The sequence below is a fragment of the Pholcus phalangioides genome, unplaced genomic scaffold, assembly GCF_987345545.1.
Source record: "Pholcus phalangioides strain wild (caught in Gottingen) unplaced genomic scaffold, Ppha-v1.0 ptg000011l_1, whole genome shotgun sequence".
NCBI classification, from domain to species: Eukaryota; Metazoa; Arthropoda; class Arachnida; order Araneae; family Pholcidae; genus Pholcus; species Pholcus phalangioides.
The window spans coordinates 42,807,041-42,829,237 of record NW_028301604.1 but is presented as its reverse complement, the minus strand read 5'-3'; the positions used below and the strand labels follow the sequence as shown (position 1 = coordinate 42,829,237).

Below are 22,197 nucleotides of genomic sequence, written 5' to 3'. Positions count from 1 at the left end.
TATATTGCATGTGAAATTCTTTTTTCCCGACGATTTCGTTATATGTATTTCAATTTTTTAAATTTTTTCATCACTATTCAAAGCAGGGCCGTAGCATATTTGCCACCCGGGGCAAACATTATTTTGCCGCCCCCACAACTTCGGTACATTTGTAATGGTGTTCTTTGTTCCCTACATAAACTGCCGTCCGGGCAGTTGCCCTGCCCCCCTCTAGTTACGGCCCTGTTCAAAGAACGAAATGTAATATTTTACTGCGGTATAAATTTTCATGATGATAAATTAATGATGTATTCGGTGCCCAAGAGCTAGTTGCGGTCTTGAAGTTGATGCATCTGACTGCGTGGAAAACACCCAAACTCTTTTTCGTTGCACCCTTTTTAGGAAAAATTTTCAAACTTTTCTCTAACCCTGTACTCTTCTGTGGCTCCATGAGTCTGCATGAGTCACACCTCATTTGAGCCGTCACTACCTATCGTATACTGAAAAAAAATATTCATTTTAATTGTTGTTCCCCCTCCCTCATAGGATTGTAGAAAAAATTTATAACCAGTGCTCTGGCACGACTAAATGCTAATTCAATTGGTTATGATTATATAGCGCCACAATAAATTTGGTTGGTACTTGCCAAATTCTTTCAAATTTAATTTACTCTGGGTGGCTCAATAGTCTGCCCTATTTTTAGTTGACCTCTTCACAGTCAACACTTTCAGGTTTTAATTATTGTATGCTATTCCGAAAGTATCCATATACCTTAACCAGTCAGGTGGTTACGATTGTATACGCCATCGCGCCAATTTTTAAACTAATTATTTCAATTTTTGAAAATTAATTAGTAATTATTTCAATTCTCATAATTTTTTCTGTTTGTGATTTAAAAAAATGAGGAAGTCAGTCTAAATGTACTCATAAAAAATTTTAATCAGGAAAATTCATTTTATTAGCTTTAAACTTTTAAAAAGGAGAAAAAAGGGAAAAAGGAGAAATTAATTGAACACCTGACTGGTTAATTACCTTACCCTATCATAATTACATGTAAGTAACTATTGAAAGCATTTTGTATAAAAATTCGAAGATTTGCGTAATAAAATATTTTCATAGATTAGGCTTGTAGCAAAAATAATTATAAAGAAAAAACCATGACTTGTTTAAGATTCAAATGTTTCATTTAAATAATGAATACAAATACAACGCCACAACAGGCAAATTGCCCAACGAGGTGGCTGACTTAAGAACATCATGGATCCCCGAGCCATTTTTTGGAGGCCCTACCTACTACTGCTACACCACACATGCACCCCCCCCCGCGGAACCCCCCAACGAACCCCCCAACGAATCGGTACATGCGAGAATGTGCGTGTACGTGTAGTGCAACCTGACGTAAAGTTTGTTTCTGTGTAATGCTTGTTATGTGTTGTTATCTGCCCCCAGTTTTACTAACTATGAGTGAAGTGTTATGGTTGAATGATTTACCGTTGTAGGACTGTTGCTCTCTGTGGCGAGACTTTTTAACGGGGAGATCGGCTCGCATTTGCGCCTTGAAGTTGGGAACCACAGAAAACCAACTTCAGCCGACCACCACTGTGGGGTTCGAACCCGGATCCTCGCATCACGAGTCCGGCACTATAACCACTCGACCACCACAGCGGCAAATATTAGAAATTATTACTAAAAAGTATCTTATCACAGGAAATAAAAAATAAATTTATCAAGTACTGGAGCCGAAGAGTAAATAGATGGTGAGAGATATAAATATTGTAGAGCATATAAACACGGATGTCTCTTGGGCTGTGGCCACCGGCATTATTATTAAATCAGGAGTAGAGAAATATAATTATAGAAAAGTTTAGAGAGAGAGAGAAAGAATGTATTTCTCGTGTCTGTAAAAACACTCGAACTCTCCCTATAGTGCATTAATGCCTCTCGGAGAAAACTAATTTTTTATGCATTTTTTATCTCGCTAGGAACACAGTTGCGAATTTTCGGGATCGCTTCACTGGTGCGGCTTAGAGGCCTTTCACACGGAGCGGATGCGGACGCGGGTCCAGAAGAAGTTTTAACAATTGGAATATACTGCGCCTTTCAGACGAGCCGAAAAATCGCCGCACCTAGGAAATGTTCATGCGGGTCCGGACGTCGTCCGCATGTGTCAAAACCTAAGTGCGGGATCCGCATCCGCACATAGAAGTTTTGACAATAGGTTTATTCGGAGCTATTCAGACGATGCGGATGCGGAGCGAATTCGTCCGCATCTTTGGCTACTTTTTGAAGGTGATTTTTCACGGAATTTTTTTTAATTATTTGCCATAAATACCCTTAAAAACACCATATGATGGTCCCTGCTCATTAATATAATGTACCTACATACGTCTATCCCTCCGTTTTCTTCTGAGATGGAGATATAGCAACTTTAACTGCCTTTTGTCCATATTTCACAATTTTATATAATAAAACCTGCCAACAAGGGCCACTGACGGGACCAAAATTATAAGCCGTTCTGTTCATTGCGAATATTTAATTGACTACATACTTTAATAACTTTTAAATTTAATTTAAAAATTTTAATTTTTTTCTTTTTAAATTTTTAAAATTATTTAAAAATATAAGCATCTGAAATATTATTTTAAATTTTTGTTATTTGTTTAAATTTTTAATCTGTTAATTTTTTTAAACTTTAAAAAAAATACTTTCATTAAACAACGTTATCCACGTACGGTGTTCACTCAGGGCCGGATTAAGTCGTTTGAAGATCCTAGCACTTGAATATTTTTGGTGGTTCCCCCGATACCTACAAGTTTATTTTACTCGATATTCAGTCTATAAACTGAAAAAAATGAAATTTTATATTTCAGAAGTGAGACTAATCTAAGGATGGGATTTCACTCTAAAAGGTTTATGAAAGTTATTTCATAAAACTTGAAAAATGTAACCAATAAACACATCTGTTACATTCGAGAGAACTTAACTGATCCGCCTATTGGTTGCATTTTTCAAGTTTTATAAACGAACTTTTATAGTGTAATCCCGGCCTAAGACAGAATTGTGATGTGAATATTTCTAAGCACAGGCATTTTGAAAGTCTCTACCCCTTCCCTTTTTTACTACTTGCAAATTCTTTGATATCTCCTGAATTTTTTTTTCTTTTTTTTGGAACATCGAAAGTTTTGGATGTTTTTGGAATTTTTCTTCCATATTTTTCCGAAAAGACGGATTTTTTGTTTCAAAATATTTTGAAATTATGTATTTGAAGACATTTTCTCTCATCGACTACTTGTGAGGATCGGAATGAAGACATCTTTATTCCCATATTCTATGTGGCTCTAGATTAAACCACCAAAGAATGCCTCTAGGCTGCCTATGGCCACTGAATCAGGGGTGAAAGAGAAAAATAATTACAAAAATTGCGAAAAAACAGTTTATATGCACGAATTTCGAACTAAAGACGCGGGCGATTCGTCCGCATCTTCAGCGCTCGTTTGAAAGGGCATGCGGACCCGCGTCCGCATCCGCCCCGTGTGAAAGGGCCCTAAGTGTGGGCTCCGCATCCGCACATAGAAGTTTTGTCAATAGGTTTATTCGGAGCTATTCACACGATGCGGATGCGGAGCGAATTCGTCCGCATCTTTGGCTACTTTTTGAAGGTGATTTTTCACGGAATTTTTTTTAATTATTTGCCATAAATACCCTTAAAAACACCATATGATGGTCCCTGCTCATTAATATAATGTACCTACATACGTCTATCCCTCCGTTTCCTTCTGTGATGGAGATATAGCAACTTTAACTGCCTTTTGTCCATATTTCACAATTTTATACAATAAAACCTGTCAACAACGGCCACTGACGGGACCAAAATTATAAGCCGTTCTGTTCATTACGAATATTTAATTGACTACATACTTTAATAACTTTTAAATTTAATTTAAAAATTTTAATTTTTTTCTTTTAAAATTTTTAAAATTATTTAAAAATATAAATATCTGAAATATTATTTTAAATATTTGTTATTTTTTTAAATTTAAAAAAAATACTTTTATTAAACAATGTTATCCACATACGGTGTTCACTCAGGGCCGGATTAAGTCGTTTGAAGACCCTAGCACTTGAATATTTTTGGTGGTTCCCCCGATACCTACAAGTTTATTTTACTCGATATTCAGTCTATAAACTTAAAAAATTGCGAAAAAACAGTTTTTATGCACGAACTTCAGTGCTCGTTTGAAAAGGTATGCGGACCCGCATCCGCATCCGCGTCCGCTCCGTGTGAAAGGGGCCTTATACGCCACAGTGACACGTAACCAATGTCGTCTCGCATGTGTGAGAATTTTGCCTCGAGGATCGAGGCACCCATGGTATACAGAATTTCTACAAAAATATATTTGTGATTTTTTTTAATATTTATTTTTACAAATACGTTTCCAATTTTTGATATCCTTCAAGGCGGGGGGGGGGGGGGCCCGGGCGTAAGCCTTTGTGAGCACCCACTGGTCGAAAATACTTCCGACGCTCCTGGCTCACAGAATTTCTATATCTGTGCAGAATGATAAAATACCACGCTGCCTTATTTTACATAGGGAATATTTTCTCCGCAGCAAAAAAACTCTGTATACATGGAGCATTTTCAGATTAACGGCCGTATTTTGTAAACATATACACCATGGAAAAATGGCGCTTTCCTGAGGCACTTTTACCCATAACCAATAAACGGATAAAAATAAAATTTCATCAGCAAAAATAGGCCTTCTAAAAAACATTGAAAACAATTATACAGTTAAGTATTATACTTACATGTGAGAAGCGCATCAATGAACCTCTTCCACCACTTATCAAATGAAACTGTTACAATTCTTCGATTGAAATTTTTAACCGGATTATGATTAATTTGCTCCGTGAAGAAAAACAATATGACATGATATTAGTTAATATTTTATAAGTAATAATATTGGTTAAATTATCAAATTAGTAATTAGTTGTTATTTGTCAGCGGTAAAAGAGCGTTAATAAAACTTGCAAACTGTAGCTATCCTTGTCTTTCAAATATTATTTTTGATTGTAATCACAGAAAGCCTACGACTTTGCGAGTTTTACTTATAATGTTTTACCACGCACAAATAACAACTGTTAAAATTTCGAGGCAAACTTGTTAATTTAACTAATATTGTTACTTATAAAATATTAACTAATATCGTATCATATCATATTGATTTTTTTGTATGGCACATCAAACAAAATCCGGTTATTACTTTCAACCGAAGAATTGCAACAGTTTTATTTGATAGGTAGCGGAAGTGGTGCTAGTTCATTGGTGTCTTTCTCACTGTACAAATATAAGCTACAGGGTGATTCTAAATTGACGGGACAAACTTTAAGAGGTGATATAATACACCTAAACAAGCATTTTGGATCGTAGAATCTGCTGTTGAATTGCAATAGCAAAGGCGGTAGAGGGTGTTTTTGGCGATCGATTTGCCGATTTTTTCCGACGAATTTGCTGCGATATATGCTATATATGCTATCAATCAATCGAGGATGCATATGCACATTCGGATTAGATTAAAGTTTGTTTTCTATTGGTGCAAGTACCATTAAAGTTATGCTGCGCCAAACAATAATGACTTATGGTAGAATTTGCGTTACCAGGTTGCACCATGAGAAGACCTACCACATTACAATATCCTGCGTCCTGGTCACGACCATTGGCGTACGAAAGATTGACCTTTAGACGTGCGGGGGGTGCACATTGGGTTCGTGGAGCACAAGGAATCTTTCCCAGAAAAATTTTGAGCTACTAACCTTCGAAAAGCATCTTAAATTAACAGAAACTGATAAAGATAACACACAGTATAAAGGTATCTTCTTTCGATATTTTAATTTATTATTGAAATACTTGAAAATATTTTGAATTTTTTCGTCTTGGGGAGGGCACTTGCCCCCATGTTCTCTCCTACGTACGCCTCTGGTCCCAAACGTATGAACTCAGGGCTGTTACTTCACTGCAACGTATAAATAAAAAGGTAGGAAAAACTGATCTTTATATGCTACGCAACCTAACAACATGTAAGCAACATAACGCGGCGAATCACGATTTTAAAAACTAAGGGATGAGGAGAGCGTTTCTTGGATTTTCAATAAATGTGCATTGTATCTTTGGATTCAGAATAAATATATTAATTTTTCAATTTTCATGTTTTTTCCTAAAAATGCGTAAAAGAATATTTGTGATACTTGATTGAATACATTTTTTCTTCATATTATTTTTAGTAACTTTTACGTAAAACTTTTCATGCGTTATATGACCTAATATATCATATAACGCATGAAAATTTTTCGAACTATTTAGTGCATATATTATGTGCCCTAAATATATGCGCTAAATTGTACGATTAATCCTTTGAAGGGCAGACATTTTTCCAAAACCCATATGAAAAAATGGAAACAAGTCGCCCACTATGGTACTCACCCTCCCCTTCAAAGAAGAATTAATATATTGATTTGATATATTTACTCCATCAGAAAGTGCCATCAGGTCGTAACCAACACTTTGGGAACGACTGTATCAAGATAATAGAGGTGAGGTGACGATAGAAAAATCTTTTCAGACAGTCTTATACCTTAAGGGCAGCAAAATATTATTCGCCTCAGGCGGCAGAATTTCTAGCACCGGCCCTGTCCTGAGGGGGGAACGTCATACCGAAGTCTGACTGTAATATCAATTAAGACAGTAGTTTCCAACGGTGTGTCGCGTGGCACGTTAGGGCACTTAGCGGCAACCCTTTCCAATCCCTAACTTTGTCAGATATTCTTTTAATAACCTCGGATTTTCGCACACCAAAAAGTTCCTGTATAGAATACGATATTTAAAACTCAGCCCATCGCATCGTTTGACAAGCTGTTTTCGCTCCAGGCTCCAAAGACAGTTGCGGTGGGAGAAAAACTTGATGAAAATGAGTAGAAAAGTAGGTCGAAAATTTATTATACCCGTTATATTCAAAATGTGATCATATTTGAAGATTTCGATGAGACGATGACTAGTTCAGTGTTTCACAAACACTTTCGCCACAGGCCATTTTTCCTTAGATAACATAACATAGAAAAAACTCAGTCATTAGACATTACAATTAACAGTCGTTAGTTTTATGAAAACTTGACAACATAAATATGACAGTATATCAAACCAATAGTAAGATGTCCATTCAATTGAAATTATTCAATTTTAACGTATGTGAGCGTCGTTATTAATCTTTGTTTTTATAATTTCAAGGAAAAATTCTAATTTGAGAAAGGTACTCTTCCCCCCCCCCCCCCCAATTCCTACATTTCAATTTTGTCGAAGCTCGTGAACAACGCCGAGCGCGTTCACAGATTGCCAAGTGAATTTAATTTTCGGAGTAAATAAGTCTTAAATATCAGATACTGATTGAATTGGCCGCATTTTAAACGCTCGTATCATCAAGTGCAGAACTAAGGTTTTTTGTTACAGGTTCATAAAAGGTGGCTAGATGTTCCGGTTTATAACTAATGTTTAGAAGTGTCGCGATTTCAATACTCGATTAGTTCTTGTCAGAAACTTTCCTGTCACAGGGGGTACTACAGAAACGGTGACATGACCACCGAAAAAGATTGCAAAAAGATACCACAGAGAGTCCCACATCGAGGGGTTAGCGCATCAACCATTCGGTGAGTAAGAAAAAAAAGACGTTCGGAATCGGCAGTAAATTGTAGGTCTCGGTCTAATTAGCTCTCCTGTGCAGAAAATGACCGTGGTGCGGAAAAAATGATCAAATGACATTTTGAGTTACTACAAATCACAATAAAAAACATTATTTCAGGAAAAAATCGTTTAACATGGCGTGGTGACCATATTTCGTTTTAAAAATATGGAAAATTAGAATTTTATGAAGAAAAATGCGGAACATCGCTGAAAATGTTGGCAAAATTACGAACTGTGTTAAAATTTATGAAAAATTAACGACGGGTGAGAAATGACGGGATAATAGAAATCGCAGCGAATTGAACTCAAATTAACCGAAAAAATGTTGAACATGGCAAATACACGAGATGAGAATTTAATAATTATAGCCATAATTATCAAAATACTTTATAAATTATGAAAATTACCTTGATTTACAATTTAAGCAAATTATTTTAAATTCAAATTAGCATTGGTGAAATAAATATGAAAATTGTATAAAGGAAGTCGGAACGGCCAAATTTTTACGTGAAAATACGGACACGTGCTTACCCTACTGATAATATGCTGTAAAGTAATGTAAAGTTGAAAATGCTGATTTATACTTTTAATAACGTTTCCATGGTTGCCATGTAGCCTTCTCACACTTATTATACTAAAATTGTTTTTCCTTTATGCTGATATTTGTGGGACTAGCTGCCCACTGCTTCGCTCGCGTGAATTTGGTCATTTGAAAATTGTTCTGCAATGATTTCCCCCATATACCATTTGTCCCACGTTGGGGGTTAAATTTTCAGAAATCCCGTCGTAGAGTGTTTCTCTGTATTATAAATATGATGCTCACCAAATTTCATATTTATAGCTTCTGCTGTTTGGACTCAACGATGATTGCGCCATATAAGCTTTGAAACATCCCACCTCCACATATGACCCCCTTAGATGTTGAATTTTGAAATATCCCTTTTTAGTGAGCCTCTCTACATTATAAACTAAAACTACTGACCAAATTTCATAATTATAGCTTCAGACGTCTCAGCTCAGCATGATTTCGCTATATAACCTTTGAACCCCTCTTATGACCCACTTAGGGGTCGAATTTCAAAAATCCCCTTCTTAGCTTGTTTTTACGTCATGAATTAAAACTTCTGACCAAATTTCATAATTATAGCTATAACAGTTTGGCCTCAGCATGATGTCGCTATACTGTATAACCTTTGAACTCTCTTATGACTCTCTTTGGATGCTGACTGGCTGTGTTAATCGATAACGCATATATCTGATTCCACTCTAATTATAAGACGATTTGTCAACAATTACAACATGAATTTATTTACAAAAATTCAAGCACACGAAGACACCGACATCTTATATACACGTAGTTGTTTTTAACGCCAAGCGTTGGCTAAACTCCACCACACACAACTCCCCTACCAGTCTCACTCTTTATTTGTGAGACGAAACCGAACTTTGCGACCGTATCGGGAGATGTAAGTTTTGTTCTTGTCACTGGAACGTGATGAGTCATCATGAACGGTTTCATCCAGCAGCAAAAATGCCGGCTTTAATCTTTCGATGTTGACCACCTTTTCTTCGTTATTTACTTCCACCACAGTCCTTGGTCAATATACGCACGACACGAAATGGGCCTCCGTACGGGAACTGCAGAGACTTCATGAAGGACCAGGGCGGATGAAGACATGAGTGCAGGTGGTGAGCTCCACAGGAACGTAGATCTTTGGAACTCCATGCCACACAGGATACGTTGGTTTCAGAGAGCTGATGACCCTCTGCAATCGGGCAATGTAGTCGGGAGGGTTAGACAATGTCTGATCGTCGTACAGCTGACAAGGAAGGCGAAAAGAGAGGAGCCATAAGTCAGCTGGGCTGTTGTGCATAGGCGGAGATAGACTTGGAAGTCTGGGGGTACATTATTATGCTGGGTCATTATTGCTGGGGGGGGCCCCACGATGATGATGATGATGTCAGTTCATATATACATATATACATTAGATCAGACGACCCCACCTTTGAGGCTGGGGGGGGGGGCAATACCCCCACGCCCCCCCGTATCTCCGCCTATACTGTTGAGGCATCAAGGTCACTCCTGTATGCTGACCTTAATCCAAGAAGAACCAATGGGAAAGCTTCATACTAGTCTGAGTCGAGTCCTTTCAGGACTTGTTTTAGCATGTGGCACATCAAAGCTTGCTTGATGGCCTATGGAACCTTTCCACCATTGCATTGCACTGCGGAGTATATGCAGTCGTCCTTGTAATTTGGATGCCAAGGATTCGGGAAAGAGCCTGAAAAAAACCAGATCAACCAAAGTCAAACTGTCCAACCCTGTCGCATGTTATCATGAGGCGTACCGAATCGTGCAATCCACCCATGTACCAACGCTCTGGCTACACTTTCGGCCGTCATATCAGATAGTGGCACTACCTCGGGCCATCTCGTGAACCTATCTACCATCGTTAGACAGTAACGGAAACAATGACATGGAGGAAGTGGCCCTATCAAGTCTATATGAACATGTGAAAAACGTTCATCAGGGACTAAAAATTTTGTCAGAAGTGACTTGGTCTGCTTATGCACCTTCATTTTCTGACAAAGCACACATGCTCTACACCAGTGTTTCTCAACCGCCTGGCCGTGACATCAATCGTACCGGGTCGTGAGAATATATTCATTACCCTTTCATTTTTCAAAGCATTTCCACGAATAACTAATTGGTATATTTCACTATTATGGTACATATTATTTTAATTTTTCAGTCTAAAAATCATACAAGGGAAAGATGAAAACCCTCCTCTAGAGTTCCAGAACAAAGGCTTCCAGCCGCAATTATAGGACCCCTCTTCCCCTTATCGCACTGAAAATCCTTCGTTTTGTTGCTAGACCCAAAGAAAGGGAAACGTGTCTCTGGTCCTCCCTCCCCTCGAAACTAGTCTTTTTTTTTCTTTTCGTATTTTTGAGTATGTCTTCACGAGACCCAAACAATACAGCAGGGGTTGGGAGCGTTTTTCCATATTCTCCGTGCTTTTCCCTCAAAATATACTACTGCAGTAGTATGGGCCCCACTCCATTGCCGGAAGTGACGTCACACTTCCGGTGGTGAGATATAGTACGAGGTGTCTTATCTCTTTTCCGGTGTTAAGTGGCAGCTGTTGTTAATTAAATGACTTCCGGTGTTGAGATATAGTACGAGGTATCTACTATAGTACGAGATGTATAATTACAAATTATCTCTTTTCCGGTCATTAAGTGACATCTGCTGTTAATTAAGCGACTTCCGGTGTTTTTCAAGTGACCTCTGTTGTCTATTAGGTGACCTACGCTGTTTATCTCTACAGAATGCCGACATCCGGTGTTTATTGACATCTGTTGTTAATTATCCGACTTCCGGTGTCTTATCGCTATTGGCTGTTGCTGCCTTATCGCTATTGACCTCCAATATCTTATCGCTATCGACTTCCGATGTTTATTAAGTGACATATGTTTTCTATTAAGATACTTCCGGTGGTGAGATATAGTACGAGGTGTCTTATCGCACTTCTGGTGTTTATCAAGTGACCTCTGTTGTGTATTAGGTGACCTACGCTGTTTATCTCTACAGAATGACGACATCCGGTGTTTATTAAGTGACATCTGTTTTCTATTAAGATACTTCCGGTGCCTTATCTCTATTCAGGTGTTTATTAAGTGACATCTGTTGTTCATTAAGATACTTCCGGTGTCTTATCTCTACAGACCCCTATATACTTCCGGACCTACCATCGTATAAATAGCGCGGTCTGTGAGAGACAGATACCATTAGCTTTTTCTTCACCGTTCTAGCTTGTTCGCTTTCTCTCATTGACTTAATCATTCTTTTCGACTCTGAGCAAGATGGAAAATCGTAATGTAAGTACCTATATATTCATCAATTCTAAATGTGCAGATATCGTGTTTTAATGTAGCGTATTAAATTTATGTTTTTTTTCCAGAATGTTTTCGACGTGGAATATGTGTTTGAGAACAATTCATTGCCTGATGGTATCGATTGGGACGAGGTAACTTTATTTAATTCATATATTCAAAAGATTCACCTAGTATTTTACATTGATTTTTATACTGATGATAATACTGTATTTTTTCTAGAATTCTAATCTGTTTGGATCGGATTTTACCATGGACGAAGCAGAACTGATACTCATCGAAAACCCGTTCTTGGAAGAAATAGATATGAACCAAGCTGAGAAGGTTTGTTTCAGTTGTCTTATGGCTTTTTCTTTTTCATTAGTTTCTTCCTCATATATGTACATACATATATTCTAACATTTATTCTCTCTCTAACAGGACCCCGTGGATCAGATAGGTCAAGGAAGGGATCCTGGCGAGGGTACATCAAGACAAAATACTGTAAGTTTTCTTGAAATAGAACATGTTTATTACTGATTATTTGACTGTTATATACAAAAAACACTTGTTTTCTCTCTTCACATATTCTAACATTTATTCTCTCTCTAACAGGAACCCGAGGATAAGATAGGTCAAGTAAGGGACCCTGGCGAGGGTACATCGAGACAAAATGCAGTAAGTTTTCTTGAAATAGAGTTTGTTTATTTTTGATTATTTTACTGTTTCCCCACAATACTCATTTTCGTTTTTTCTCTTACAGAACACGAAACCATACGTGTTGCAGGAAAAGTCCCGCAAGAAAAATGTCCGCTTTAATGCGGAACAGATCACCTTCACAGCTCGAATACGAACGGAGGCGTTGGTGGACCCGTCAACTCGTTTAATAGCTGCTGTGGCATTTTTGCGAGCGTTGTTGAGGCAACTGATAGACGAGGCAACTAGCGGGTTGCACCCCGAGGACCGAATACGGTATGTATTTGTTGGATATTTAGGGACTGGATATTCAAAGTGACGAATTATTTGGAATAATTGATTATTTTCTCCTTTATCAGAATCGTCATGACATCCGACAATTTGGACCGGCCAATCTCTACATCACTTGTTCCAGTGGCTTCGCTCACGATAGAGTCGCTGCTGGCAGTAATAATGAAAGTGCTGCAGAGTAAAAACTCCATACCTCTGGACGACCCTTCTCTAAGGTTTGACGTTATCACAGTCAGATTACCACGAGGAGGGGGCCGACAAAAGATCGTCAATATATCGTCTGACCGGTTGACAAAGATGTCAATCATACGTACGCCCGAAGACGGACTCTGTTGTGCCAGGGCAATAGTTATAGGCAAAGCTGTCCTAGACAAACATCCGAAGCTCTCGATGGTGAAAGACGGCCGTAAGAATATACAGAGGGAGATGGCTTTGGATCTGTATAGAGAAGCCGGAGTACCCGAAGGTCCTTGTGGTTTTGATGCAATCGCCAAATTTGCCGAGGTCCTGGACGTGCAAATATTTGTCAAGTCCTCCGAAGAATTTTACCAGGTAATTTATCATCACCGAGAATTATACTAATATTATACTATACAATGTAATATATGTTCTTATATAATTTCTTACTAATGTCTTTTTATGTAGGTGGTGTTCAAGACGTCCAAGAAGGACAAAAAAATATTTTTGTTGCTTCATGGCGGTCACTACGACCTGATAACATCTCCCAAGGGCTTTCTTCACGCATCGAAATTCTACTGTCCGGACTGTGACAAAGCTTATGATCACGTTCAAAGACACAAATGCGCTACGAGATGCAATACCTGCTTCAACGATGCATGCATCCCCGTCGACCCATATTTATGCAGGGATTGCCATAAGACATGTAGGTCCGCCGACTGCTATGCAAGGCACAAGAGTCTTGAAGGCAAGAGCAAAACTTTCTGCCAACAATTCTACGAGTGCCCGTCCTGCAAACGGTTTCTCGTGGAAAAAGAGCGGCCTCGAGGAAAACACGTCTGCGGAGAAAAATATTGCAGCAACTGCAAAGTTTTCCATCATGACGAACGGCACCTATGCTCTCTCAAGAAGAAGACGGTGAAGGCCCCCACCGACAAGCTCATCTTCTTCGATTTTGAGACAGACCAGTCAACGGGGGAGCATATTGTCAACTTTGCAGTTGCTCAATATGCGGACGGCCAAGAGACGGTCTTCAGTGGCTACGACACCATCAACGACTTCTGTGCATGGCTGTTCCGCAAGGAACACAGAGGATACACCGCAATTGCCCACAATATGAAGGGATTCGATGGCCAGTTCCTGCTCAAGTAAGTTTTTTACCACTATTCGAAAATGTTTACATAAATATAATGTTACTGTTTTTTATGTGTTGTTTTTATCTTTGTAGATATCTCCTAGATCAAGGAGTAAAACCTTCAGTTGTGCCGTGCGGATCAAAGATTATGGCTTTGCGGCTGGACACCCTCAAAATCCGGGTTATAGACAGCCTCAACTTTCTCCCGATGGCTTTGGCCAAACTACCAAAGACTTTCGGTCTAGAAGAGTTGAAGAAAGGTTTCTTTCCTCATCTCTTCAACAGACCAGAAAATCAGGATTACGATGGAGCCCTTCCGGAGAAAGCGTTCTATAACCCGGAAACATTCAACGCCGATATGAAGGCGAAATTCGATGGCTGGTATGAACAGAGAAAAAACGGAAAATTCGTGTTCAAACACGAAATGTACGAATACTGCAAGTAAGTCCTTTTCTATTATAATGTTTTATTTACTGTTCTATATATATATTATTTATTTCTTCACTGTACTTAAAATTTTTTATTTTTTTAGGTCAGACGTCGATATTCTTCGACGGTGCTGCTTGCAGTTTCGTGAGGAATTCCTGGAGCTAACCGGTGTCGACCCATTCCAATACCTCACCATAGCCTCGGCCTGTATGGCAACGTACAGGTCGAAGTACATTGAGATGGGGTCAATTGGGATGGTGCCCGTCAACGGTTACGTGAATCAAACCAACAGCAGCCGCCTTAGTATCGAATGGTTGTCATACCTGGGTGAGAAGAACAACCTAAAAATTCACCATTCCAGAAACGGGACTGGAGAAAAAAGAGTGCTTGGTCTCAGCGTGGACGGTTTCTGTACCGAAACAAACACGGTGTATCTGTTTCACGGTAATTACGTTGCAGATTTTATTTTCAAAACTTTTTTTTTTCTCCAATTATTATTATTTTTTTTTCATGTTTCATGTTTCTTTTTTTCTTTTCAGGATGCTATTGGCACGGCTGCCCGCAGTGCTTCGATAGGGACCTGGTGAATCCCAGCACGCAGACATACATGTGGGAACTCCACAAGAAAACATCAGAACAAGAGCAGAAAATCCGTCAAGGCGGGTACAGGCTTGAAGTCATGTGGGAGCATGACTTCAATGCCATGAAGAAAACGGACGGGGGTCTGAAAAGTTTCTTGTTGGATTTCCACTATGTCGACAGGTTGGCACCCAGAGATGCATTTTATGGTGGTAGAACCAATGCCACCAAGCTGTTCTACCAAGGAACAGCAAAATACATTGACTTCACGTCATTATACCCGTGGGTCAATAAATACTGCAGGTAAGTACTTTAAATATTATTTATAAGTTATTACCTAACGTATGAAATGTTTTTAAATGAATTTTCCTTTCATTTCAGATATCCGGTTGGCCACCCCCGGATTATTACGGAGAACTTTGGGGAGCTGGGGTCATATTTTGGTATCATAAAGTGCAAAGTACAGCCACCAAGAGGATTATATCTGCCCGTACTCCCATACAGGTAAATGGAATGATTTTTTTCTTATTATTTGTTTTCACATATCATTATAACAGGTACTAATGAGTTTCATTTTTTCTAGATCCGGCGGAAAGCTGACTTTTCCCCTATGCCGTTCGTGTGTGGAAACACTGTCTAACGAATGCCACCACAACGACGAGGAAAGGTGTATTACGGGAACATGGGTTACAGAAGAGCTCAAGAAGGCAGTTGAAAAAGGTTACGTCGTGATGAAAATTTACGAGGTATTTTTTTAATCTCATCACTTTAATCTCATCACTTTATTACTCTAGCAATATATTGTGTAGTCATATGTTTTAACTTCTTTTCTAGGTTTATCATTTCGAAGAATCTCGGGAAGGTCTTTTTGCCCCCTACATAAACGCCTTCCTGAAAATCAAGCAGGAGTCCTCGGGTTGGCCGTCTAACTGCGTCACGAATGAGGAGAAAAACTCATACGTGAAGCAATATGACCAGGTTGAAGGAATCCAGTTGGAGCCAGGAAACATTAATATTAACCCCGGACGTCGACAGGTGGCGAAGCTATGTCTGAATAGGTAGCTATCAATTTTTCAACATCTTTATGTATTTTTTAAATATTCTGCTTTTTTAAGATAGAGTAAAACAAACTATTCTTTTTTTCAGCTTCTGGGGTATGCAGGAGAATAAGTCGCAGTTGTCGTACTTGACTAAAGCCTCCGATTTTTACAAGATGATGAATGATCCTGCGATAGAGGTACTTTTTTAATAATTATTATGTGCTATGATTCTTCATAAAATATTTAACATGTTCACATTTGATTTCATCAAACTAAAAAATATTTTTGTTTTTGCAGGTCAAGGACTTGTATCTGCCAACTGAGAACGTTGCTGCAGTTGAATGGCAGTACAAGTCGGATTTCATACCCCAGACCGACAGGACCAATGTTTTCCTGGCTGCCTTTACAACAGCGTGGGCTCGCTTGAAGCTATACTCCGAGATGGAGAAACTAGGCGATGCCTTGTTGTATTTTGACACGGACTCGTAAGTATCTATAAATTTTTATGAAACTAATTTTATGTGAGCATTTCTTGCATTTGATTTTTCTTTTATATTTGATTTTTCTTTTATATTTGATTTTTCTTTTATATTTGATTTTTCTTTTATATTTGATTTTTCTTTTATATTTGATTTTTCTTTTATTTGATTTTTCATTTATTTGATTTTTCTATTATTTCAGAATCATCTATGCTAGCGATGGTGACAATGACCCGCCATTGGGAGATTTCCTAGGACAGTTTACAGATGAGCTCGATGGTCATGTGATTACCGAATTTGTGTCAGGTACCTTTTTCAATTTATTATTTTTCAACGAAAATTCTCATTATTTTATCAACGGAAAATTTATTCTTATTACTTTTATAACAACAGGTGGAGCCAAAAACTATGCCTACAGGAGATCTGACGGTAAAACGTACTGCAAGATTCGCGGCTTCACCCTAAACTTCAAGAATTCGGAAGTTCTCAACTTCGACACTATGAAGGCTCTAGTACAGTCAATGGATTTCTCCACGAAGGTCGTCATTCAAGACAAATACAAAATTACAAGAGAGGTGAAAAGGAGGCGTGTCACAACCCAAGTAGAAGAGAAGAAATACGGCATCGTATATGACAAGAGGGTTCTTCTGCCTGATTTTACAACATTACCTTATGGGTACTAATTTTTTTCTGATTATCGCAATAACGGCGAAGACCTCTACTCTAATGAATAAATTTTTTATTGTTTGTTATAGATTTGTTTCTCTCGTTCTTGTGTTATTTTGGTATTTAATGTTATGCAAACAGAAATATCTGTCATTACGATGGAGGATGGATGGAATGATTGATCCATTTCCTACGGAAATTGTCTGGTTCTATGGTATTTATCAATCGTTTTATGAACAGATTTCAGGTGTCAAATTCGTAGAAGGTTTACCTACAGATTACGAGTCTTACATCGGTTCACGAACGCTATTCGTTATCGATGATCTGATGTCAGAGCTAGGCAATGACAGGCGATTAACTAATTTGTTTATTCGCGGAAGCCACCACAGAAACCTTTCTGTGATATTCATCGTTCAAAATTTCTTTCATAAAGGTAGTCAGATGCGAGAAATATCTTTGAATGCACATTATCTGGTCTTGTTCAAAAATCCGAGAGATAGAAGCCAAGTTCAACATTTAGCTAGGCAGATGTATCCGGGTAGACAAGCATTTTTTCAAGAGGTTTTTAATGATGCCTGCAAACCCGCTTACGGCTACCTGTTGATAGACTTGAAACCGAATACGGAAGAACAATTAAGACTGAGAACCGGTTTTTTCCAGGATGATACATATTACGCTTACCAACCCAGATAAATTCATTTCGTGTCGAGCAGCCAAAGTGGTCACATCATGGAAGGGGGTCTTGTCATAGACTTTGAAGGTTTCCAATGGGGTTCGAGAGGATTTATAGTTAAGGAACTGGCTTACTTTTCGTTAGTTGGTAGTAGTTACGGGGCCTATACTTTCCAGCCACCTTATGAATGGTCCGAACTGAGCAGTAAAGAAAGAGCGTCTGCTACATGGGTAATGTCTAAGCTACATCATATTTCTTGGAGAGACGGCGACATACCTTATGACAAACTTTCCGGTATTCTTTCATTGTTATCGGATTCGTATTCTGTTATTTACTGCAAAGGTCAAGATAAGTGCAAGTTCATACAGCGGATGATGGGGAAGCCTTGTTACGATCTCATCGGTTATCCTCAATCCCCCTCTTTACCAAATCCTAAAGTCCGCTGTTTCAAACACGGCTTTAATCATCCCCATTGCGCACTGATCAAGGCCGTCAAATACGCTATGTATATACGAGAAAGAGGTTTCGACTGTCAGTGAGGATCAAGATGTCGAGGTATGCACAACAAAATTTAGAAACTCTTAAAGAGCTAACCTGCTGTAGAGGCAGAAAGCGCACTGAATTGATAAAGAAAAGTAGCAACAGTGTCATACGGGCCCTCTGCGAAGTGTGTCTTAACGTGTTAAAAGGTAACGTTCCTGTCACGAAAACTCAGAAAGCTAAGCTCAGTCGTCACAAGAGGAGTCTGAGAAATCTGTCTAAGAAGAATCTCCCACTATATAAAAAACGGCGTATTTTAGTTCAGAGAGGTAACGGTTTTCTCAGTCTACTTTTACCAGCAGCTATATCCGTTATCTCTTCCCTCATAAATGGAGCACGCTAAAAAATACGTCATCGTGCCGGCAGATAGACATTTGAACGCTGTAGAACAACAGCTAAGCAAGTTAGATGGTGATATCAGCACTGTTCTCAAGAAGAAAGGTCTGAGAGATGATGAAAAAGCGAAACAGTATTTGCAGGTATTGCAAAGGTACCTAGCACTCGCCGAAAATGTGGATACTAAAATTTTAGGGGAAAAGAAAGAAGATATAAGACCCGATTTTGAGAACATGATCATACGAAAAGTCGCTCCGAGTCAGAAGAAAAGAGCTAGAGAACTGGTTGACACCATGAAAATGAACAATAGACAGCTGTTTTGGAATGAGGATGGCGAACTTGTTCAACATGGCGTTGTTGTCCCGGGAACAAATATCGTGGAACTAACACGACATAATCTGCGAAAGAAGAAATTTGGAAAAGTACCTAGAGGAAACGAAGCATTTAAAAATTCTGTTGAACAAATTATGTCTTCTCAATGGTTAAGCTTGTAACTATAATACAATAAAAATGTGAAAATTTAGAAAACTTGTGTTCCTTTTTTCTGGTATATATTCTCACACGATATAATTATACTCTCATTTGCTAATGAACAGAGCTAAGAAACAGGTGTGTTTCAGCGATAGCGTAACAGTATTCGTGGTTGAAAGCGAGGATAGAAGAGGGTTTTGGGTTGATGATGCAATAAGATTTAGGAAGAGAATATTTGATTTTGAAAAAATATGGATAAATATACAAGTCCCTCCGAACCGGCCAGTTTTGGCGGAATCAACGCGTTTCACAGGCGACAGAGAGAAGTCGGTAAAAACGTGACTTTGAAATATGTCAAAGAAATATTGCAGGGTAACGAAGCATATACTTTGCACAAACCATCGAGGAAGAATTTTAAGAGGAATCGAGTGATAGTGGGAGGTATAAACGAACAATTTCAAGCCGATTTGGTAGACATGGAGGCTCTGACGAAGGAAAACAAAGGCATCAAGTACTTACTTACTTGTATCGATGTTTTATCAAAGTTCGCTTGGTCCATACCCTTAAAAGATAAAACCGGAAAAGAAGTTACCGAAGCGTTCAGAAAGATATTTAATGAGAGACAGCCAATGGCTTTGCAGACCGATAAAGGTACAGAGTTCAAAAATAAAACTCTGCAAGTTTATCTAAAATTGATGAATATCACACATTTTTCAACAGAGAGCGAGAAAAAAGCCTCTGTCGTCGAGAGATTCAACAGAACTCTAAAACAGAAAATGTTTAAATATTTCACACATAATAATACACACAAATACATAGACGTATTAAGCGATCTGTTACATAGTTACAACAACACGTGGCACCGCAGTATAAAGACTAAACCCGTTCTTGTTACCGAAGAGAATCAATCGGTCGTTTGGAATGAACTGTATAAGGATATCTTGAGACCCGTGAAGACAAAGTTCAAGTTTGACATTGGAGATACGGTCCGCATAAGTCGCGTCAAAATGGTTTTCGAGAAAGGATATGAACATAATTGGACTCGAGAGATTTTCACTATTAAAGAGAGACTCGAGCGCTTACCTCCAGTGTACAGGATAAGCGACTCTGACGGTGAGATTGTCCAGGGTACTTTTTACGAATCTGAATTGCAGAAGGTGAAACCGAGCGAATATTATCAAGTAGAAAAAAATCTAAAAAGACGCAAATTGAGAGGTAGAATGGAGTATTACGTAAAATTTAAAGGCTACGACAGCAAGTTCAACGCATGGGTGAATCATCTCAAGCGTATATAAATGACAGTGTTTGCGCTTTTATCAGTCATTCAACAAGATGTCGTTCTATGTAACACTCCCCAGCGACAGTTCAGGATCATACTATCCTGAAAACACTATATCCCATTTTGTCACAAGACTGCCATTTCCAATAAGCTTGACTGGTGAATGGGAGTGTGCACTTTCGGAGATTGTTTATTCTCACTTGTGGTACAACATAACCGAAAAAAATAATCTGTTCGGATTCGATCTGGGTGATGACAAACTACATGGAAGAAACGTTCCAGTCGGATATTACGAGACAGTTCCCGATCTCTTGAACGGTATGAAGATACCGGCTTTAAGAAACAAAATAGTGTTTAATTACAACGAAAACACGAGAAAAGTGAAAATAACTCTAAAAGATGGAGCAAAACTTCTGTTAAAAACTGGCATTGCGGAGCTGCTGGGATTTGAACCATTGCTGATCGAAGAAACTACCGAAAGTCCTTACGTTGCTGACACAAACGTGTTTTTTCCAGTTTTGTACGTCTATTCAGATATCGTGCAGCCTCAGGTTGTGGGAGATGTGCAAGCTCCACTATTGAGAGTCGTTCGCGTGAAAGGAAAAGATAACGAGGTTATAAGCTCTCATTATGATAGACCTCACTATCTCCCTATTGCTCGAAAAGAATTCCAGACTATAGAGATAGAAATTCGAGACAGTTCGGGAAATCACATACCTTTCAGTAGAGGAAAATCGATTCTGATTCTTCACTTCCGCATGAGACAACTCTTATAAAAACACCGGTCTTATCGACTTATTATCATTTACGAACTAGATGCGAAAGATGAAGGTTCCATACCATTGTTGCACTGAACAGTTTGAAGACTATTATGTCCAACAAGCCGGCCAAGGCCTGCCGTATTATTCGGGCGTTGTAATGCAGAGAGGATATGGACTAGGAAACATATTCGGCAGTCTTTTTAGAGTAGCCTTACCTTTTCTAAAAAAAGGAGCTAAAACTGTTGGCAAACAGATTTTACGTTCCGGCGCTGATATTGTTGATGACGTAATGAAAGGGGAAAACGTCAAAAAAGCAGCGAAAAGAAGAATGGGTGAAGCTGGTAAGATACTGACGGAGAAAGCAGTGGCCAAGACTCGCTCCATGTTTGGAGCGGGACATAAAAGGAAACGTAAGAAGGTGAAACGCATCATTTTAGCCAAACGACCCAGCGTGAACACACACGATATTTTCGATCCGTGATGGCTTTTCTCTTGAAGGATTCTCCTCAACTGGCAAAATCTGAACTCAACCTTTTCACTCTACCTGGAACACAGACTACCATAGAAAGTGGAAAATGGGTTACCTATTACCCAATTTCAAACGTCTCTGATGGTGGCCCACTGGAATTTAACATTGGCGGAAGTGGTGACGAGTATCTGGATCTCTCTCAAACGTTAATTCATGTGAGAGCTAAGGTCGTGAAAGGCGATGGAACTTTTCTGGATAAAGAGAGTAAAGTCGCCCCTGTGAACCTATTCTTGCAATCCATGTTTTCCCAAGTTGATGTTTCCCTGAATGACCATCTGATATCATCTTCCAGTAACACGTACCCCTACCGAGCTATGATAGAAAAACTCCTGAATCACGGAAACGAAAGCAAAACCAGCCAACTGACTACAGAACTCTTTTACAAAGACACTGCCGGAAAAATGAGTGATGTGAACCCGAAGTCAGAGGGGTCCCAACGAAGGTCTAATACAACGAGCAACGTTCATCGAAGAAAGTAAGACCGTCGACATGGTTTGTGGTCGGCTGAAGTTGGTTTTCTGTGGTTCCCAAC

At 38.8% G+C, this 22,197-nt stretch overlaps 3 protein-coding genes across 3 annotated transcripts; all 3 read left to right on the top strand.

Annotated features, from left to right (window-relative positions):
• The first annotated feature begins 14,281 nt into the window (after positions 1-14,281).
• Positions 14,282-16,039, top strand: LOC149080446 (uncharacterized). Its single transcript, XM_089238654.1, has 6 exons — positions 14,282-14,324; positions 14,416-14,756; positions 14,852-15,194; positions 15,273-15,395; positions 15,475-15,637; positions 15,726-16,039. The coding sequence occupies exons 1-6, from the start codon at positions 14,308-14,310 to the stop codon at positions 15,951-15,953; spliced, it is 1,215 nt and encodes a 404-aa protein (XP_089094780.1). The 5' UTR covers positions 14,282-14,307; the 3' UTR covers positions 15,954-16,039.
• A 41-nt stretch (positions 16,040-16,080) lies between these two features.
• Positions 16,081-17,125, top strand: LOC149080445 (uncharacterized). The gene is made up of 4 exons (XM_089238653.1): positions 16,081-16,128; positions 16,229-16,416; positions 16,613-16,716; positions 16,804-17,125. The coding sequence occupies exons 1-4, from the start codon at positions 16,105-16,107 to the stop codon at positions 17,091-17,093; spliced, it is 606 nt and encodes a 201-aa protein (XP_089094779.1). The 5' UTR covers positions 16,081-16,104; the 3' UTR covers positions 17,094-17,125.
• Positions 17,126-21,616: 4,491 nt separating this feature from the next.
• LOC149080444 (uncharacterized protein F54H12.2-like) lies at positions 21,617-22,144 on the top strand. The gene has a single exon (XM_089238749.1). The coding sequence runs from the start codon at positions 21,617-21,619 to the stop codon at positions 22,142-22,144; it is 528 nt and encodes a 175-aa protein (XP_089094875.1).
• Positions 22,145-22,197: the final 53 nt, after the last annotated feature.